General features: G+C 42.0%; 1 protein-coding gene across 1 annotated transcript in view; it reads left to right on the top strand.

Moving 5' to 3' along the window:
* The window catches only part of RND2 (Rho family GTPase 2), a 95844-nt gene that overhangs the window by 48993 nt on the left and 26183 nt on the right, over positions 1–20668 (top strand). Inside the window, exon 3 of the mRNA XM_040436517.1 lies at positions 14332–14441. Coding sequence (XP_040292451.1) covers positions 14332–14441 — 110 coding nt within the window. The remainder of the gene's footprint in view (positions 1–14331; positions 14442–20668) is intronic.

Raw genomic sequence — 20668 nt, 5'->3', positions numbered from 1 at the left:
GAGGGGAGGTAACCAGTTGGGGGTGTGTACCTGCACAGACTCACTCTATCCAATCAGTGCTGCCATTTTCAGACTGTGCAGGTACACCCCCCCAACTGGTTACCTCCCCTCTGTACCCTTACTGCAGACTGCTAGCAATTATTCATAAATTCTAGTAGAAATAATAGAAGTATGGGACAACGTACAGACATAGGAATAGATGCTCCAGAATTGTTAGTACATGGGGAATGCATGAAGCTATTAAAACAGACATGTCAGGAGCGGTGACAGGTCCTCTTTAAATCTCTACAATCTATAATAAAACTTGTAATAGCTTCTTTATAGAGGAGGCCATGTGTCCTTGTCAAGATTTTTTTTCAGTCATCAACAGGGTTGAAATCCAACAGCTGCCTGATTCTTAACACCCCTCCGTATTGTTAGAGGACGCTACCATCCCACGCTTCATATTAAGTGTAATAAAGCTAATTATCTATATGGCAGCTGTAAATTCCCATTCTTCCGTTGACCCCTGTACAGTGGCTGAGTGTCCTATGGGCATTGCATGGCTGACACATGTTTAATAGTAGCCGACTGTTTCTACTGTAGAATAGGCTGCAGGGGACGGATATCTGTTATAACCTCTCAAGATAAATATAAAAGCAATTAAAGTAGTAGGAAAAAAAATGAAACCTAATTCGTAATAATATATATACCCATCAATACATCATTTTATGGCTTTCACACTGTTTTCAAATTACAAACCCCTTACGAATTTCATTTCGTAGGAATAAGGCATTAGTGCTATGAACATGGGCCATTAATTTTTCAGAAATGGTTCCCAGTGCGTTATCAGGCACCAGCGCTGGAGGATTAATGGTAATAACAATTCACTTTCAGTAAAAATAAGGTAATATATAAAATGATTAACCTCTTAATGTGGTCCTGGGTGGTGAGGTTCTGCTAGTACTCAACTGAAGCAGAAATGTTCTAATGTAGTATAGATCCCAAGCTCCTTAGTGCAGAACTTAACTTTCTCTAGTTCTTGCCCTGAAGGCTATCACTTCTCCAAGAATTCTAGGTCATCATTATTATTTTCTTGTAGAAGTAGTTGAGGGTCACTTATCTACATATGCTTCTAGCTTTCACTAGCATCTACACAAAGTCTGAAAAACATTGAAAGCTTTGTTGGACAACAATTGGCTTAGCCTTTCTAGTGGCCAACAAACATGGACCAAGTACTTGAGAGGGAATTGCTATAGGGTTGATCCTACAATAGCTTTTCTCCAGAGGCCAGCTAACTTCATGATATACCATATTTTTGATATCTGCTAACTTTTGTATAGATATTTTCCCACTTTGACCAGTCTTCAGACATGAAAATGCCCAATTATTTGTTATTTAACGAGGACCTGTCACCACTTCTGATATGTGTGTTTTAGAAAGGAGTTTTCCAGGCTAAAGGTATTGATGATGTGTTCTCAGGATAGGTCATTTGCATCAAATTGGTAGTGTCTGACACTCGGCACCCCCATCGGTCAGCTGTTACCTGCCAGTGCTGGAACTAACACTGAGAACAGAGCCAGAAGCACATGACCATTCAAAATGTAGTGGCCGTACCGGACTACTGTAGCCCATCTCTCAATCAAGTGGAAACCCCTGTAGGGCTAATGTATTAAAACTGTCCCTGACCATTTATGATGTAAACATGGAAATGCTAACGCTGGCTATGTACTGTAAATCACATTTTTATCGGGCAGTATGCAGCCAATTAATCATCCATGGGATCATTCGTAGGAACTGTACCACTAGCCAAATGCCAGACGAAACTGGTCAGTTGGCACAAAGTGGCAAGTGATGGACTGAATTTGCCCCAATTATAACATAGACTTGTATTCTAAAAAAAATCCAACCTAATGCCTTATTCACATGTCAGTGTTTTGGTCAGTGATTTCCATCAGTTATTGTGAGTCATAGCCAGGATTGGAGCCTCCACAGACATAAGGTATAAGGGAAAGATCTGCATCTGTTCTGTGTTTAGAGCTGCACCTGGTTTTGACTCAAAATCACTGATGGAAAACACTGACCGAACACTGACTGTGTGAATAAGGCATAAGAGATAAGATTTTGGTCAGTCTGCCATCAGCCATTGCGAACAAATCAACCTGGTATGTGTTCGGGCAACTTTAGGGTATGTTCACACTGCATCTTTTGCCCCTGGAATTTTGGTATGATGTTCTGCTCCAAAATTCTGGTGGAGGCCCCATGGTATCCACCTCCTATTGTTTTCAGTGGGATGTCACTCTGCTGTTCACGTGGCCGGTGGTTTAAGGCTGCATGCACACCAAGAAAGGACATGTCTTTTCTTGGCGCCGTGTCCGGATGGATGCCACTGGAAGCCATGGTGGCGGACCATTCGTGGTTTAGCTCCATTCAGTGGGACTAAACCGTGGTCGAGTATATAGCTTTCAAAGTGCGGCAGGTGTGAACATGGCCCAAGACTTTCCTAGCAAGCGGTACTTTTGTTGGCTGATCAGAGAAATGATATATGCTAGCTTTCGGGAATAGATTTCCCTTTATCAGCATCTGAGCCCTGAAAGCTTTCAAATGTAAATTTTCTGTTTCGCTAACAAAGGTACTTTTTTTTTTTGACACAGGTATTTTATGTCACATACAGTTGCAAGAAAAAGTATGTGAACCCTTTGGAATGATATGGATTTCTGCACAAATTGGTCATAAAATGTGATCTGATCTTCATCTAAGTCACAACAATAGACAATCACAGTCTGCTTAAACTAATAACACACAAATAATTAAATGTTACCATGTTTTTATTGAACACACCATGTAAACATTCACAGTGCAGGTGGAAAAAGTATGTGAACCCTTGGATTTAATAACTGGTTGAACCTTCTTTGGCAGTAATAACTTCAACCAAACGTTTTCTTGTAGTTGCAGATCAGACGTGCACAACGGTCAGGAGTAATTCCTGACCATTCCTCTTTACAGAACTGTTTCAGTTCAGCAATATTCTTGGGATGTCTGGTGTGAATCGCTTTCTTGAGGTCATGCCACAACATCTCAATCGGGTTGAGGTCAGGACTCTGACTGGGCCACTCCAGAAGGTGTATTTTCTTCTGTTTAAGCCATTGTGTTGTTGATTTATTTCTATGCTTTGGGTCGTTGTCCTGGTGCAACATCCATCTTCTGTTGAGCTTCAGCTGGTGGACAGATGGCCTTAAGTTTTCCTGCAAAATGTCTTGATAAACTTGAGAATTCATTTTTCTTTCGATGATAGCAATCCGTCCAGGCCCTGACGCAGCAAAGCAGCCTCAAACCATGATGCTCCCACCACCATACTTCACAGTTGGGATGAGGTTTTGATGTTGGTGTGCTGTGCCTCTTTTTCTCCACACATAGTGTTGTGTGTTTCTTCCAGAAAACTCAACTTTGGTTTCATCTGTCTACAGAATATTTTGCCAGTACTACTGTGGAACATCCAGGTGCTCTTGTGCAAACTGTAAACGTGCAGCAATGTTTTTTTTGGACAGCAGTGGCTTCCTCTATGGTATTCTACCATGAAATCCATTCTTGTTTAGTATTTTACGTATCGTAGATTCTCTAATAGGGATGTTAGCATATGCCAGAGACTTTTGTAAGTCTTTAGCTGACATTCTAGGATTCTTCTTCACCTCATTGAGCAGTCTGCGCTGTGCTCTTGCAGTCATCTTTATAGGACAGCCACTCCTAGAGAGAGTAGCAGCAGTGCTGAACTTTCTCCATTTATAGACAATTTGTCTTACCGTCGACTGATGAACAGCAAGGCTTTTGGAGATACTTTTATAACCCTTTACAGCTTTATGCAAGTCAAGAATTCTTAATAGTAGGTCTTCTGAGAGCTCTTTTGTCTGAGGTATCATTAACATCAGGAAATGCTTCTCGTGAAAAGCAAACCCAGAACTGGTGTGTGTTTTTTATAGGGAAGGGCAGCTGTAACCAACACCTCCAATCTCATCTCATTGATTAGACTCCAGTTGGCTGACACCTCACTCCAATTAGCTCTTGGAGATGTCATTAGTCTAGGGGTTCACATACTTTTTCCACCTACACTGTGAATGTTTACATGGTGTGTTCAATAAAAACATGGTAACATTTAATTCTTTTTGTGTTATTAGTTTAAGAAGACTGTGATTGTCTATTGTTGTGACTTAGATGAAGATCATATCACAATTTATGACCAATTTGTGCAGAAATCCATATAATTCCAAAGGGTTCACATACTTTTTCTTGCAACTGTAGATGTACCCTCTGTAGATTGCAGCCTGTAAAAGGTGATTGTATAATTCACTTTGCTTTATGTAAATGTTAACTGGATTTTAGAGGGAAGCCCCTTCCTGTAATTACAGTGAGTTGCACCACATATTTGCATCTGCTTGTCTTCCCCAAGGCCATATCGAAAAAGCACTGGCAATATGTTCTCATGCTTTGTGGGAAACTTCAATAGGCTCATTGCAGCTTTGTGAAGCCTTTCCCATGGCTGTGATGGACATTGCCAGAGCCAGACAAGGCTGCCAGAATTGTCACTTCAGTGGTGCTCCTGGGAGTTGTCTGGAATGTGATACAATAGATGCTAAGGTAAGTGTTCGCAGTGTTACGTAATGATTGCTCCCAAACCTTGGACCAGATACAGTGTCTACATCACAGCAGTTATGTATCGACAGTATATGGAGTAAGTCCTTTCTGGCAGATGGTTTTCAGCTTGCTGTATGCACAGGGATTGTAAATCACTAAGGTTGTGTGGGTATGTTACGTAAGGAGTCAACTGAGATGCAAAGCAAACAGAAGGGGCACGTTTGGAAGCTGGCATCAAGCCGGGAACATCCGCAGCTTAACTTGATAGAGGTTGCTAACCTGAAGCAAGAACATCAACTCTAAAATGTTAGATATAAGTCGTCTTGACTGTTCTTTTATTTAAAGAGGATGTCTGGTTTAGACTACCCATTTTTAAAGGGGTTTTCCTGCAGTTCGATATTGAATAGGTCATCATTATCTGTGCAATGATCAAGAACAAACTTGCAGAAGAACATTCATTTGACTGAATATCACCTCATGTAAAAGTACCTTATGTCAGAATTCCCGATACAGTATGTGAAGGTGTTTTCCGGGAGTTTGACAGTGATGATCCTTAGATCTTAGGATAGGTTATTGATATCTGATTGGTTGGGGGTCTGATTACATGCACCCCACCAATCAGGTGCTTAAAGAGGTCACACGCTCTGGAGAGCAAAGTGGTCTCCTCAAAGCATACCGAGCACAATGCCATACATTTGTAGAGAGGTTGTGCTTAGTATTGCAGCCCAGGCCGATTCACCTGAATGGGACTGAGCTGCAGATAGTTCTTGTGACCAACAAACGTGATGTCACATGACCTAGGAAGAGGATGTGGCCTCTCCAAACAGCTGTACAGCAGGGGTGCTAGAAGTTGGACCCTCACCAATCAGATATCGAAGACCAATCCTATGACCTGAGGATCATCATTGTCAAACTCCTCGAAAACCTCTTCAAATACTGTATGGGAAATTCTGACATAAAGCCCTTTTACATGAATCGATAATCGGGCAAATGAATGTTCCTCTGCAAGTTGGTTCCTGAGCGTTGCTCAGACAAATGAGCAAACTCGACCATCTTTTATGCAAGCATAAAAATACCTCATTTTTTGTCCTATAAGCCACACTTTTTCCCCCTCAAAGTGTGTGTGTGTGTGGGGGGGGGAAATGTAAGTGCGTCTTATGGGGCGAATACTAATGGCAGCTCTCATTAGTACAGGAGGATCGGGAAGCTGTGAATGCAGCGCTCCCCGAGCTCAGTACTCACTGCTTCCTGGTACTCCACCGTTTGCTGTGCTGTAACTGTGCACAGTGTGAGGACGCCGGCCCGCTGTGACCTCACGCTGTGCGCGTCAGGTCACAGCACAGCGTGTGGCAGGAAGAACCGGAAGAGCAGTAGCTTGATCTCTGGAGCAGCGGCCGGACCAGGAGAAGTAAGTTGATTTATTGTTTAAGTCTGATCTGAAGTCTGAAAAGGGGTCTTATTAACGTGTCAGTCTGATCTAAGATCTGAATGGGGGTCTTACCATTGGAGGTCTGATCTTAGTGTCTGACTAGGGGTCTTATTAAAATGAGGGTCTGATCTGAGGTCGGAGTAGAGTCTTAACATTGAGGGTCTGATCTGAGTGTCTGAATAGGGGTCTTAATAACATTGGGAGTCCGATCTGAGGTCTAATTTGGGTCTGATTAACATTGGAGGTCTGATTGGGGATATGAGCTGAGGTCTGATGAAAAATATTTTTGTTAAAATTATTTTCCTCTACTAAAACCTCGGTGCCTCTTATAGGGAAAAAATACGGCATTTGTTTGTTGTCAGAATCTCCCTGTGTAAACATGATATACTGGCGACAGATGCAAACTGAATGGGCATGAATGATCATATTAACGATTGTTTGTCCCCCCAGAGTAAGGTAATGTACTGAATGAGTGCCATTGAACATGCTACATCATTGATTGACACTTGTTTATTGGCCGATAATCAGCCCCTGTAAAAGGACCTTTAGTGAAGGGGATCCCCTGTTCAGGACCATTTCTAGGAAAGGAGGGCCTAGAAGATACATCTGAGCCTTATACAGACAAAACATGAATTTCTGTAGTGCAAGGGCTTTATTAGACCTGCAGATAGTCGGGCAGATCATCACTAACGAGTGTTGGTGAGAACTCCTGTTAGTGATGATCTGCCTGTGTAAAGGTGCTGCCGATTACCCGATGAATCATTGTTTGTGCTGTCTAGTCACGCTTTGCTGACGGCAAACAATGATTCAGTATGGTGACAAGCGATGACATTAGCGATCGCTCCTTTCCATACTGTGGAGGAGATCACTGCATGTAATAGCAGCGATCTCCTTCACTGACGAGCAGGCAATTGCCGGCAAGGAAAGCTTCCTACCCGACAAACAAAATTCTGATCTGCAGGTCTAATACAGGTCTAAGGCTAATTTCCCCCTATGGTGGTGCTACAGGAGAAGTGAACACTTGGATTGGAACAAATGATTGTGCGTGATTAAAATTCAACATGGCCGACTGGATTCCCCCCAGTGCCAGTGGATAAGATTGTCCAATCTTGAGTTTAGACCTGGAAGATTTGTTGTGGATTCCACATTGAAAATCTTCTAAAAAGGACCCCATTCACATGGCACAGCTTTTTCTACTGCTGGAGGTTTGCCTCTGTACCATGCAGTAAATAAAGTTGTATAGTTCTTAGGTCTCATTTGTTTATATGCACTAAACGGTTGTGTCTGTGACGCTGAGGAAGTAGATCTTTCAGACTGAAATCAGAGATCAAATCTTTAAAAGATCTGTGGGAAAGCCTCAGGCTTCGGGCGGCATAATTGCCTCACTCCATATATTACTTCTGTTCTCTTTAGGTGTGGCTATACAGTTCCATCACAAAGGGTTCTTTGTTTTAGACTTAATATTTATAGAAACCCCTTCTTAAAAAAGGCTTTTTTTTCCTTATTTCAGCAGTACTATATCATTGAAAATAATGGTATGTGCAAAATATTGTCCTTCGGTAGCAGTCAGCACAAATGATAAGACCTCGTGTATAGATAGGTAATCATCCATTGTTAGATTACTGCTGCTGTGAGGGGAATATGCTATCCTAATGGTAATCCTCATTATTCACAGTGGGTGTAGAATTGTGGTAACAGTATGCCCGCTCTATTAATAGGTCTAGATAAAGATGCCCACAGAAGAACATTGTATTAATTATTGTAATATTTCATGCTCTAATTGAGTCATTCATCCCCGCAGTGAATGGTCTGACTGAGACTGTTTGCCATGCTAAAAGACCAAACAAACAGGAAGTTAAAGAGACAAGACAGGAAGTGGAATACATGGAATACAGTCACATATAGGCTGTTAATACTGTAGTTCAGAAAATGTGATGGAAGTGTCCCTTTAAGGGCTCACTCACATAACTGTACCTTAGGCCCATGTTCCCTTACATACACAGCGGTGTACCTATATGGGCTGCAGAAGTACTAGTCTACCAAACCCTGGTGCCTGAGGGGGCCGAAAGACTCCTCCGCCACATAAGACATACAGGTATTATATATGGCACATCCTTTACCAAAGCTGTGGAGTCGCTTTTCAATATCATTTTACAGTTTACTCTATATATGACCATTTCTGTGGACGGTACCTGTGTTGTATGTTGTGTGCAGCCTTGGAGGAGGAAGGAGCCCATGACAGAAGTGGGCCAAGCTGGGGCAGTAAGAGTATGGTTGTACCAAGTATCATTCATTGTAAGGCCTCATCTGCGTTTTCTGTCAGTTTCTTTCTGTGGGTCCGTGTTTTTTCTGGATCCGTGTGTCCATTCCGCACATGATAGAACTTGTCCTATTCTTCTGGTCCACACATTTCCATGGCGCAGTGCACACAGATGGTGTCGGTATTGTGCGGACCCTTGATTTTCAGACCAAAATACGGACACAGCCGTGTGCCTGAAGCCTAAAGAAGAAGAAATGATTAATGGGGAGGCTCTCCTGTCATTCAGTTTGCATTCCTGTGTCAGTCTGGTAGCAGAGGAGTTAATGAATTTCTTCAGACGCTGCGGAGTTTCACACACCTCATGCTGTCACACTCTGCTCCGCAGCTAATTATTCCTTCAGCGGCTGCCAGCAGCGGTGTAATGGGGGATACGAAGGGTCCGTCCTTAGAAGATGTGGTTCCCATCTGACTATAATGGTGGGTCCTGTGGTGATATCTAGATCCAGGTTGAGCGCTTTGTAGTAAACTAACCACTGTTATATTGTCAGTAGTGCAGTTTTATCGCCATGTACAGTAGTGTGATGTCATGGCTGGATGCCGGTGATGATATTGGTTGTCGTGCAGCCCCCCCCCAGACACACGCGACATTCGCTTTATTATAACTTTGCGTTTTAACGTAAGCATTTTTCCTGCGCTTCATTACATGCTTACCTATTTGTCAGAACCCTTTTTATCATTCAGTCCTTGACCTTTACCTCCATTTTCCTCCTTACTAAACATGCGTGTCTGTTGACTGGGAGAATCACTTTGCCACTTAGTGTCATGCAGCAGCTGTCACCTGCTGTGAGGAGCGCCCTTCCCTGCCCGGATGTGGGGTCATACATAATTTAGCGCCTTGTCTCTCCTCTCCAGGCTAGCAATCATTGTGCTTATGGCTTTAGGAAAGAGGCAGATGTGACTTTCCAGACCATTAACCCTGTAACGTACCTTGTAAAACACTTGTTCTTATCATCTCAAAATGGCCGCCATGCTTCAGGTGACAGCAGTTATTACTTTTATGCTCCTGTATTTATGATTATATTTCACGGGCACAGCGAGAGGTAATGAGGGACCTTGCGCATGCAAGTTTACAACGTAATAATCTCTCCATATAAATTTATGGCGATGACCGACGGCCGGACGGCACGGAACAGATGAAGTAAACAGTGTGAAAGAAAGTGATTAGATCTTCACTGGAGTCATTTACAAAACGCTCAGGACATGTTGTACGGATATATTACGAATAACCTTCGGTCCTGCGGATTTGGTGTTTTGCACTGCAACCATTGCATGAACTTAAATTAAAACTTTCCATCATCCTCCAGCGCTGCAATACATGCGTCTGGCGATGAGCGAATCGATTCGTCTCATGAAGCACAGTTCTACATCTCCGAGAGGGTGTCCCCGTGGCTGAGGACGCTCCCCCTGCCGCTTGATTCATATGGTCGGACATCTCAGCTTGGCCATGCTAATCATGTGTCTGCTGCGCAAGCGCAGGGACTTTGCTTCCGCTTCTGGAGCAGCGACTGTTCATGCTCCACTACTCAGAAGTGCAGTGACTCTGCTTCCGCTACTGCATGTTCCGCTACTTTTCTGGGTAGCGGTACATGAACAGTTGCTGCTCCGGAAACGGATGCAAAGTCTCTGCGCTTTCGCTGCAGGCACATGATTGTGATGGCCAAGGCTACATGGAGCAGCGCCATAAGCTCAAGCTTGTCAATGCTGGCCTAGATGTCTGGCCTTGTCAATCGAGCCGCAGGGGGAGCGTCCTCAGGCTCGCAGATGTAAAACTCTGGTTAATGAGACAAATCGATTTTTACAAATCAATTCGCTCATCTCTGCATATGTCTTACCAAAGGAGCCCATAACTTAGAGGTAGCGTTTGAGGCCCTTGGAACGAAGGGTCCATTGTGGGGTTTTCATCTGTAGTGTGAACTTTAAATAGGACCTGGCATCCCTCCTGACATGTCTGATTAAGCGAATAACTGTATTCTCCATAATAGAACTATTCTGTGGCATCTGTTCTTCTATGATTCCTACTAGTTATCATTGATTGAAGCTCATTTACCAGCAGAGTATTTGTCCATTCATAGGGACCTTTGGCGGATAAGTTGTCATAGGACAAGCTCTTTAATAAAGTTTCAGCATACTACTGTGGCGGACTTTTTACTGGTGACTGGTGTATGAACCTGAATAGATCTTGACAGAAGAGGACAACTCAAAGAACTTCTATTTGCAGGTCCTTTAATGACATGCTCGTAGAGAAGAAGGGACAGACCAGGTGTCGCTCTTCCAATGAAGTGGGTTGATCCAGGCTACCTTCACTTTGAGATTAGATTTGACATGTGTTATGTCTAATGTATTATGTTGCTATGTACGTCTGCAGCATGAGAAGTTGGTGTGTAACCTCCCTGCAGGCTGCTATCTGGTCGGACCTGATTGCTCGGCTCGGGTTGACTTTTCAGTGATTACACAAGGTGAGGTCTGTGTGTATATGTCACAGGTATGCTTTGATGCACCAAAAACTATTTCTCGCTTTAGGAGATTTGTGCTCCCAGCCAAATTCCAGTTATGAAAAGTGTCGGCTCAGTGTTTTCTATCATATGTCACAAAGAATTGGGCAAGATGAAGCTCGATAGGAAGGGACACATGGCACAAAGAACTGGATACCTTGCAGAACTTTCCCTTCCCTTTTACTACATGGTTGCACAATGGTTACCATTAATGGTCCTAGCAATGGGTAATCGTCATGTCTGCAGCACTAAATCAAGTCCATATGTTTAGCAATTTTTCTAGATTAGATTGTTTATAGCAGAAATATGAAAGCTTGTTTAAGGGAGGGGAAGATTTCCATCTGTGATCAGTTAAAGGGTCATTCACTTATGGTTAGAGGACCTCATCTTTAATCTTACTCGAGTATGATGTCTCCAGAGTGTATTATGTGACGAGAGGTAATAATTAGATCATACGTAACAGCAGAGAGTATTACAGGAGGAGGTAAAGATCTACTAATCATCTATGCAAATATGTTTTAAAACCTGATCTATATGGGAAAAGGACGGGCAGGCCCATGATCTCAGAAGTAGAGTCAAAACCAGAGACTGGGTTAGACAGAGGGCAACAGTGTCATGCCTTGGATATTGGAATTAAATTTAAATGTGTATGGCCATGTCAATGAAATGATAAGTTACCAAATGATCACACTTTCAATGGTGGTTCCACCATCAACCTATTTCTAGCTAATATGTATGGTCACCTATGCCACTTTTATGGGACTTGTAATTGGGGTATAGTGCATATCCCTTTTGATGTACTTACTTCATGTAGCCAGTCCTATCAGAGATCAGTTGCAGGAGAGGAAATGACGTGAGAGCAACTGGGCACCCTGGCACTATTCATTGGGGCTGTTCAGAATTATTGATGGGGTCATTCTGGCACTATTTATGGGATATGGGGTAAGTCCTGCAGATTTCATGGGGGAAGCTTGGCAGGTTGCGTGGGGGCAGCCTGGCCATTTTCATGGGGTCATTTATTGGGTTTTCATGAAAGCAGTAGTGTTCAATTCATGGAGGCAGACATTCTGCGACTACAGCTAACCAAGCTCTGCTGCCTGTGAGGGATTACAGTTATGAGGGATTCCAGACACCCATCGCAATTAGCCACCTTCTGGCCAGACATGCCTCTAAGACCTGTCCCCCGCAGTGGAAACTACAGCCATAATTGCCAGATTACAGTTGCTAGCCATAGATTCTACAGAGAGTGCAACATAGCAAACCAAAAGTGTCATTATTTGTCACTTTGGCAGACTACATACCAGACATCATTTAGGAAAAGGATTTACACTATGTACAGATTATTGCTGGATGTACAACAACTATTTTGCAAGTAAGAAGAGACGTTTATTCTTCTGCTATATGCTATAAGAGACTTTTCACATTATCAGGATTCCTGTGGACACTTTATGAACATATTGAGCTCCCAGTGAATACACCTACAACATTTTCAGTGACATTCAGTTTTCCAAATTGGGATAGAGCGCTAGAAGATAATACCTCCTCCTTCCCAAATAACAGCATCTACTTGAAGTTTTTTTGGTGTGATATATATTATTGAATTTCTCGACACTATTGAGTGGTATCGAATATTCTATTGAATATTTCAACATTGAATTTTCTACCATTCAATTTATCGAATATTTTTATTGAATATAGTATCGATCATATCTACCACAATATATGTGACTGTAATGTTGTATATTATTGCTACATTGTTCTTATAAATTTTATTACCTGTATTTTATGGGGATTTAATAAATATTTTCTGCACATGTCAATCTGGTTGCCAAGTGTATGAGTGCTCGCTCATTTTCCTATTACTACATTTGCCTTTTAAGAGAGGGTGGGGTGATTCCCTCTATATGAGCTTGCAGCACCATACCTTAACTACTTGTTAGTGAGCCACCACAACCTACCACTATTGTTTATTCTTCTACCTCTGGCCTGGTTTCCTGACTCCTACCACACCATACGCTGGCCATTTTATCACTACACCTCCTGCCAGACATTCAAACAACCACTAACACAAGGGCACCCTAAACTATCATCAGACAAGAGCACCAACAACAAGGAGTGCCCCCAGGGAAAGGATGTACCCTCCTCTTACTGCATTGGCTCGGGAGCAACGGCCTGAGGGAAATCACTGTGACACATCCTATAGTCAGAGCCACTCTCATTCGCCTCTCCGGCTCCTCAAGGGCTTACTCTAGATGTCTTGTGCCGTTGTAACACTTATCACACATGAACGGTTGCTCAAAGACTGTCATGTTTTCACAGCCTGTGTGCAAAGGCTCATTTACACCATCCGAGGAGCAGCTGATTGTCAGGAAGGAAGCGCCGTCCGCACCTCCAATCATTTCACCGGGTGAACGAGTGTTTTGCTCGTTCATCCGGTGATCTGCGGCACCTTTAGTTGGGCAAATTATCGGGAACAAGCGTTTGTAGGAACGATAAAAGGCTTGTGTAAATCCATCTTAAATCACAAGCTGCATCTCGGCTCACATTCATTCTACTTATGTTTCCTTTCTGTTTCACGTCTTCTTGGTGTTTTTTCACGTATTGCAAATTGCCCTGATATAAAGAGGAATCATTTACAGATATGCAGAGGAAAGCAGAGCATTAGAGATTCTCCAGTTCAACAGCGCATCTACGATTCTTCATGCCTGACCCGCGTTCCTGCCACCTGACTATAGGTCATCACTGACAGTAGTCTATAGTCTGTAAGGGAATATATTCTCTTTTGGTGCATTGGGTTGTTTTAATGGTTGTCCAGGGTTTACATTTACTTTCTGCTTTGTATTAGCAATAGTTGTACTCGTGGTCACCAGAATGTATCCAAAATGGAGGAATTTGTAGGCTCCTAATGAACATTTTCAGTTCAGAATTAGGAAAAAAAAAGGGTGTGCTCTTTTCCAGAAATAGGGCCACTCTCGTCCCTGGCTTTGTCCGGTATTGTAGCTTCACTTAATGAGGATAAACTGAAGTACCAAACACAACCCATGGACAAGGGTGGCATTGTTTCTGGGAAAAGACAGACTTGAGGAGTAACCTAGAGGCTGTCACTTTTCGATATTGAGCTTTGTTCAGTTCACGTGTTCTGCATATACATTGGGTGTCTTTCCCATTGTGAAAGCTGTGGAGCAGGGAGGTGCGGTGAATAATACCGCAAGATGGTTGCTTTCAAAAGGCCAAAAGGTTCTGTAAAATCTAATTATCTGCCGCACGCCAGAAAAGACCATGGGCATGATGTGCTGGACAACTTCTAATATCGCTTTTCTTTCTAACCATAAGTACAAGACCTTAATGTATTTTCTCCTGAACGTTTTATTGCTGTAATATAGTGTGTAAGTGATAGGAGGACATTTACTAATCTCTCTTAGCTCTAGGATAAGATATAGAGACATTGAATGGAATTGGCTAATGTGTTTCTCCATTTGCAGGCTCAGCGTATTATGACAATGTCCGTCCTCTGGCATACCCAGAATCTGATGCTGTACTCATTTGTTTTGATATCAGCCGTCCAGAAACGTTAGACAGTGTATTAAAAAAGGTAAGTAGAATTGTGTTCTAATGTGGATTTGCCCTAATCCGAAAATGTCAGATTAATAGTTGTAATTGTGGTAGGTTCTATGTTTAGTGGACACTTAAAGGGCACAAGATCAACCCTATTAAACTTCATTCTGTTTGGTAGGGTTGACTGTGCTGATTGAAATGATACCTGTCTTGTAGAAATCAGTTGTGGCGTTCCTAAGAAAAAATACTCAGATTCTTCCTGAAAATGACGGCATCAGTGCCCTGAGAGGTGTGGCCAGCTCAGGAAATCTGAGGTGCTAGCCCCCGCCCCACTGTGCGTTTAAGCCCTCATTTGCATAACAAAAAGTCTTCTTTCTTGGGAAAGCTGCAACTAATTTTCACCATACAGGTATCATTCTAATCAGCAGGACCAACCCTACCAGGCAGTATGCGTCAATCCTGCTGACAACAGTTGTTCAGGGTTAGAGGAATATGACTGTTTTTATCCAGAAACATCAGCACACCTGTCCATTATTTTGCATTGATATAAACAGGGCTGAGCTGCCGTACCACACACAACCTATGGGCAGTTGTTGCAGTGTTTTTGGAAAAAAGAAGATATGTTTTTCAAATCCAGCACAACCATCAGGTCCACCTCACCTCATAATGTCACTGGAGCAAAGTAGTCCTGCTCAGTTTAAGGGTCCATTCACACGTCCATAGTGTATTGCGGATCCGCAATACACCCGGCCGACACCCCCATAGAACTGCCTATTCTTGTCTGCAATTGCGGACAAGAATAGGACATGTTCTATTTTTTCTGGAGCCGCGGACCGGAGGTTCGGGGCCGCACTCCGGAAATGCGGATGTAGACAGCACACTGTGTGCTGTCCGCATCCATTCTTGCCCCATAGAGAATGAATGAGTCCGCACCCGTTCCAGATAATTGCGGAACGGGTGCGGACACATTCTATGGACGTGTGAATGGACCCTTAAGGACTTAGGACGTACCGGTACGCCCTGTTTCCCGAGTCCTTAAGGACTCAGGGCGTACCGGTACGTCCTAACTTTAAATCGCGATTGCGGCGCGGGTTAATCGCAACAGGATGTCCGCTGAAATCATTCAGCGGGCATCCTGTCACAACGCCCCGGGGGGGGGGGGGGGCTTTCCCGTGACCCCCCCCCGTGTCGGCGATCGCTGCAAACCGCAGGTCAATTCAGACCTGCGGTTTGCAGCTTTTACCTTATCCGGCGGGCAGCGGGCGGCGGTGCCATCGGGTCCCCATGCGGCTGTAGGGGGGACCCGATGGCATGGAAGGCAGCGCGATGTCTAAGGAAGGCATCGCGCTGCCTTACGGTGACGAGCCTGTGAGATCCAGACCCCTGGATCCCACAGGCCGGAAGCTGTATGAGTAATACACACAGTATTACTCATACAGCCAATGCATTCCAATACAGAAGTATTGGAATGCATTGTAAAAGGGATTAGACCCCCAAAAGCTGAAGTCCCAAAGTGGGACAAAAAATAAAGTAAAAATAAAGTTGAAAAAATAAAGTTTCCCCCCCCCAAAAAAATGTAAGTTTCAAGTAAAAATAAACAAAAACGTAATTTTCCCCAAATAAAGTTAGAAAAAAATAGGGAAAAAAAAGTATACATATTAGGTATCGCCGCGTCCGTATCGACCGGCTCTATAAACATATGACATGACCTAACCCCTCAGATGAACACCGTAATAAATAAAAAATAAAAACTGTGCTAAATAAACCATTTTTTTGTCACCTTATATCACAAAAAGTACAACAGCAAGCGATCAAAAAGGTGTTTGCCCACCAAAATAGTACCAATCTAACCGTCACCTAATCCCGCAAAAAATGAGCCCCTACCTGAGACAATCGCCCAAAAAATAAAAATACTATGGCTCAGAATATGGAGACACTAAAACATCATTTTTTTGTTTCAAAAATGATATTATTGTGTAAAACTTACATAAATAAAAAAAAAGTATACATATTAGGTATCGCCGTGTCCGTATAGACCGGCTCTATAAAAATATCACATGACCTAACCCCTCAGATAAACACTGTAAAAAAATAAAAAATAAAAACTGTGCTAAATAAACAATTTTTTGTCACTTTACATCACAAAAAGTGTAATAGCAAGCGATCAAAAATTCATATGCACCCCAAAATAGTGCCAATAAAACCGTCATCTAATCCCGCAAAAACCATACCCTACCCAAAGTAATCGCCCAAAAACTGAAAAAATTATGGCTCTCAGACTATGGAAACACTAAAACATGATTTTTTTTGCTTAAAAAATGAAATCATTGTGTAAAACTTACATAAATAAAAAAAAAGTATACATAATAGTAGGTATCGCAGCGTCCGTAATAACTTGCTCTATAAAAATATCACATGACCAAACCCTTCAGGTGAATACCGTAAAAAAAAAAAAAAAAAAAAACCGGTGTAAAAAAAGCCATTTTTTGTCACCTTACATCACAAAAAGTGTAATAGCAAGCGATCAAAAAGTCACACGCACCCCAAAATAGTGCCAATAAAACCGTCATCTCATCCCACAAAAATCATACCCTACCCAAGGTAATCGCCCAAAAACTGAAAAAATTATGGCTCTCAGACTATGGAAACACTAAAACATGATTTTTTTGTTTCAAAAAAGAAATCATTGTGTAAAACTTACATAAATAAAATAAAGTATACATATTGGGTATCGCCGCATCCGTGACAACCTGGTCTATAAAAATATCACATGATCTAACCTGTCAGATGAATGTTGTAAATAACAAAAAATAAAAACGGTGCCAAAACAGCTATTTCTATTGCCTTGCCTCACAAAAAGTGTAATATAGAGCAACCAAAAATCATATTTACCCTAAACTAGTACCAACAAAACTGCCACCCTATCCTGTAGTTTCTAAAATGGGGTCACTTTTTGGGAGTTTCTACTCTAGGGGTGCATCAGGAGGGCTTCAAATGGGACATGGTGTCAAAAAAACCAGTCCAGCAAAATCTGCCTTCCAAAAACCGTATGGCATTCCTTTCCTTCTGCGCCCTGCGACCACATATGGGGTGTTTTTGTAAACTACAGAATCAGGGCCATAAATATTGAGTTTTGTTTGGCTGTTAACCCTTGCTTTGTTACTGGGAAAAATGGATTAAAATGGAAAATTTGCCCAAAAATTTTAGTTCAGAAATTTCATCTCCATTTGCCAATAACTCTTGTGGAACACCTAAAGGGTTAACAACGTTTGTAAAATCAGTTTTGAATACCTTGAGGGGTGTAGTTTCTTAGATGGGGTCACTTTTATGGAGTTTCTACTCTAGGGGTGCATCAGGGGGGCTTCAAATGGGACATGGTGTAAAAAAAAAACAGTCCAGCAAAACCTGCCTTCCAAAAACCGTATGGCATTCCTTTCCTTCTGCGCCCTGCCGTGTGCCTGTACAGCGGTTTACGACCACATATGGGGTGTTTCTGTAAACTACAGAATCAGGGCCATAAATATTGAGTTTGGTTTGGCTGTTAACCCTTTCTTTGTAACTGGAAAAAAATTATTAAAATGGAAAATCTGCCAAAAAAGTGAAATTAATTCTTGTGGAACACCTAAAGGGTTAACGACATTTGTAAAATCAGTTTTGAATACCTTGAGGGGTGTAGTTTCTAGAATGGGGTAATTTTTGGGTGGTTTATATTATGTAAGCCTCGCAAAGTGACTTCAGACCTGAACTGCTCCCTAAAAATTGGGTTTTTGAAAATTTCAGAAAAATTTCAAGATTTGCTTCTAAACTTCTAAGCCTTGTAACATCCCCAAAAAATAAAATATCATTCCCAAAATGACAAACATGAAGTAGACATATGGGGAATGTAAAGTAATAACTATTTTTGGAGGTATTACTATGTATTATAAAAGTAGAGAAATTGAAACTTGGAAATTTGCAATTATTTTAAATTTTTGGGTAAATTTGGTATTTTTTTATAAATAAAAATGAATTTTTTTTACTTCATTTTACCAGTGTCATGAAGTACAATATGTGACGAAAAAACTATCTCAGAATGGCCTGGATAAGTCAAAGCGTTTTAAAGTTATCAGCACTTAAAGTGACACTGGTCAGATTTGCAAAAAATGGCCAAGTCCTTAAGGTGAAATAGAGCTGAGTCCTTAAGGGGTTAAACCACCTGTGTGGATATGACCATACTGAGCTGTCGTTGACTTCAATAGCAGCCAGGAGGACCTGCTATGAGAAGGGTAGTTCCACTATCGGGTCCACCTCACCTCATAATGTCACAGGAGCAAAGTAGTCCTGCTCAGTTGTAAACCACCTGTGTGGATCTGACCATCCTGAGCTGTCGATGACCTCAATAGCAGCCAGGAGGACCTGCTATGAGAAGGGTAGTTCCACCATCAGGTTTACCTCACCTCATAACATCACTGGAGTGAAGTAGTCCTGCTCCAGTTTTAAACCACCTGTGTGGATATGGCCACCCTGAGCTGTTGATGACCTCAATAGGAGCCAGGAGGACCTGCTATGAGAAGGGTAGTTCCACTATTAGGTCCACCTCACCTCAGAGTTTTAGGACTTTAATAAAAGGCATGGTGACAAGAACAAGCACATCAATAATGATAATAACGATTACAAGTACCGCTACACATAGGAGTTGCGATTAGACAATGTATGATTGTGAAGAGGGGCATCGGGATAATTGTTTTTTGTCTGTTGCATGACGGTATATTATTATAGCTCATTTGCAGTACTTTGCAATCCAGTTGCCATGGAAAACAAATGACCACTTATCTTTGGACAGAATTTTGATGTTATTTTCCTCTATTTGAATATATTTCCTTTCCACTGAGATGTCTAAATTGTCTGCAGTTGCAGAGATCTGGCAATTGGTTGGATCATTATCATTCATGTTGGAAAATGCACTAAGATGATGGCTGCAGAGATTGATCAATGTAAATGTACAATCCTTGCCTGGCTGCACTACTACTCCGCACTACTACTCACAAGTCATGCTATATGTCACTGGTATTATTCAATCCATATGAAGAGATGTTTATGGGAGCTTAATTTTATTTTTAAATCTCATGAATATATAAATGAACATCAGACTCTTATACCATAGCTATTGGTTGTCCCTGTGGTAGCAGTATTATATTAGAGGATTGTGACGTTTGCTCTTTTCTGATATAATATTTAGCATACCTCCAAAAGGTATAATTGCACTTCAATGTGTTGGGTACCAAGATGTTTTGAACCTTATACCATCGTTTTATGTAGTCTCATCATTGTTTTTAATGTAAGAAATCCAAACACTCAATAGCTGCTAGGTGTCAATATTATCAGAGGAGGATGGTGGAAACTAGGTCATGCTTTTCTTTCACTTTTTTGCCACTAGTCTTTGGTTTTATCAGTTTAAAGGGGTTCTCCAGGATTTTCATATTGATGGCCAATCATCAAGATAGGTCATCAATATGAGATTGCTGGGGGTCCAGTTCCTGGCACCCCCACTGAGATCAGCTGTATGAGAAAGCCAGGACACTCACCGGAGCACTGATGAGCGACGTGGCCTCCTTGCAGGTTACCGAACACACCGCGGTCAATTTGATAGCGGCTGTGCTTGGTATTGCAGCTCAGGCCCATTCACTTGACCGATGAACGTGATGTCACATGACCCAGGAAGAGGAATAAGTGCTCATGGAGCACCACGGCCTCTTCATACAGCTGATTGGTGGAGGGGCCTGGAGTCGGACCTCTGATATTAATGAGCTATTCTAAAGGACTAAAGGATAGGCTGTCAATATCAAAATCCCCGAAAAACCCTTAAAGTCATAAATTGAAACACCGGGCCTGTTGTAATGTTGGTTCACACTACCACACCCTCTATGCTGGGATAGCGGGTTTCAGCATTTATGCTCCTTTCTCTTTCTCCATCCCATGTGCTACTCTCTCTCCTATTTTTATGGACTGAGGCTTGGAGAAAATGCCCAACATACATTCACACCATCCACAGGTAAGGTAAGGGTAGTCTGAATGTGAACCATGATAGAAATTAGAAATGGATTAAAATCATACTAACAGTACCATTTCAGCACAAATTGCCTTGGGATTTTACGGTATAAAGCTATAAGGTATCAAGGATTATGGGAACAGTTAAACCCAATACATTCAATGTTCTCATAATACTCAATTTCACACATTTCTCAAGCAAAGCTAAAGTTCCCTAGAAGTTGCTAGGTCCACCTG

The sequence above is a fragment of the Bufo bufo genome, chromosome 6 (genome assembly GCF_905171765.1).
Source record: "Bufo bufo chromosome 6, aBufBuf1.1, whole genome shotgun sequence".
Lineage (NCBI taxonomy): Eukaryota > Metazoa > Chordata > Amphibia > Anura > Bufonidae > Bufo > Bufo bufo.
The sequence above is the reverse complement of the archived record's forward strand: the minus strand, read 5'-3'. Positions and strand labels throughout refer to the sequence as shown.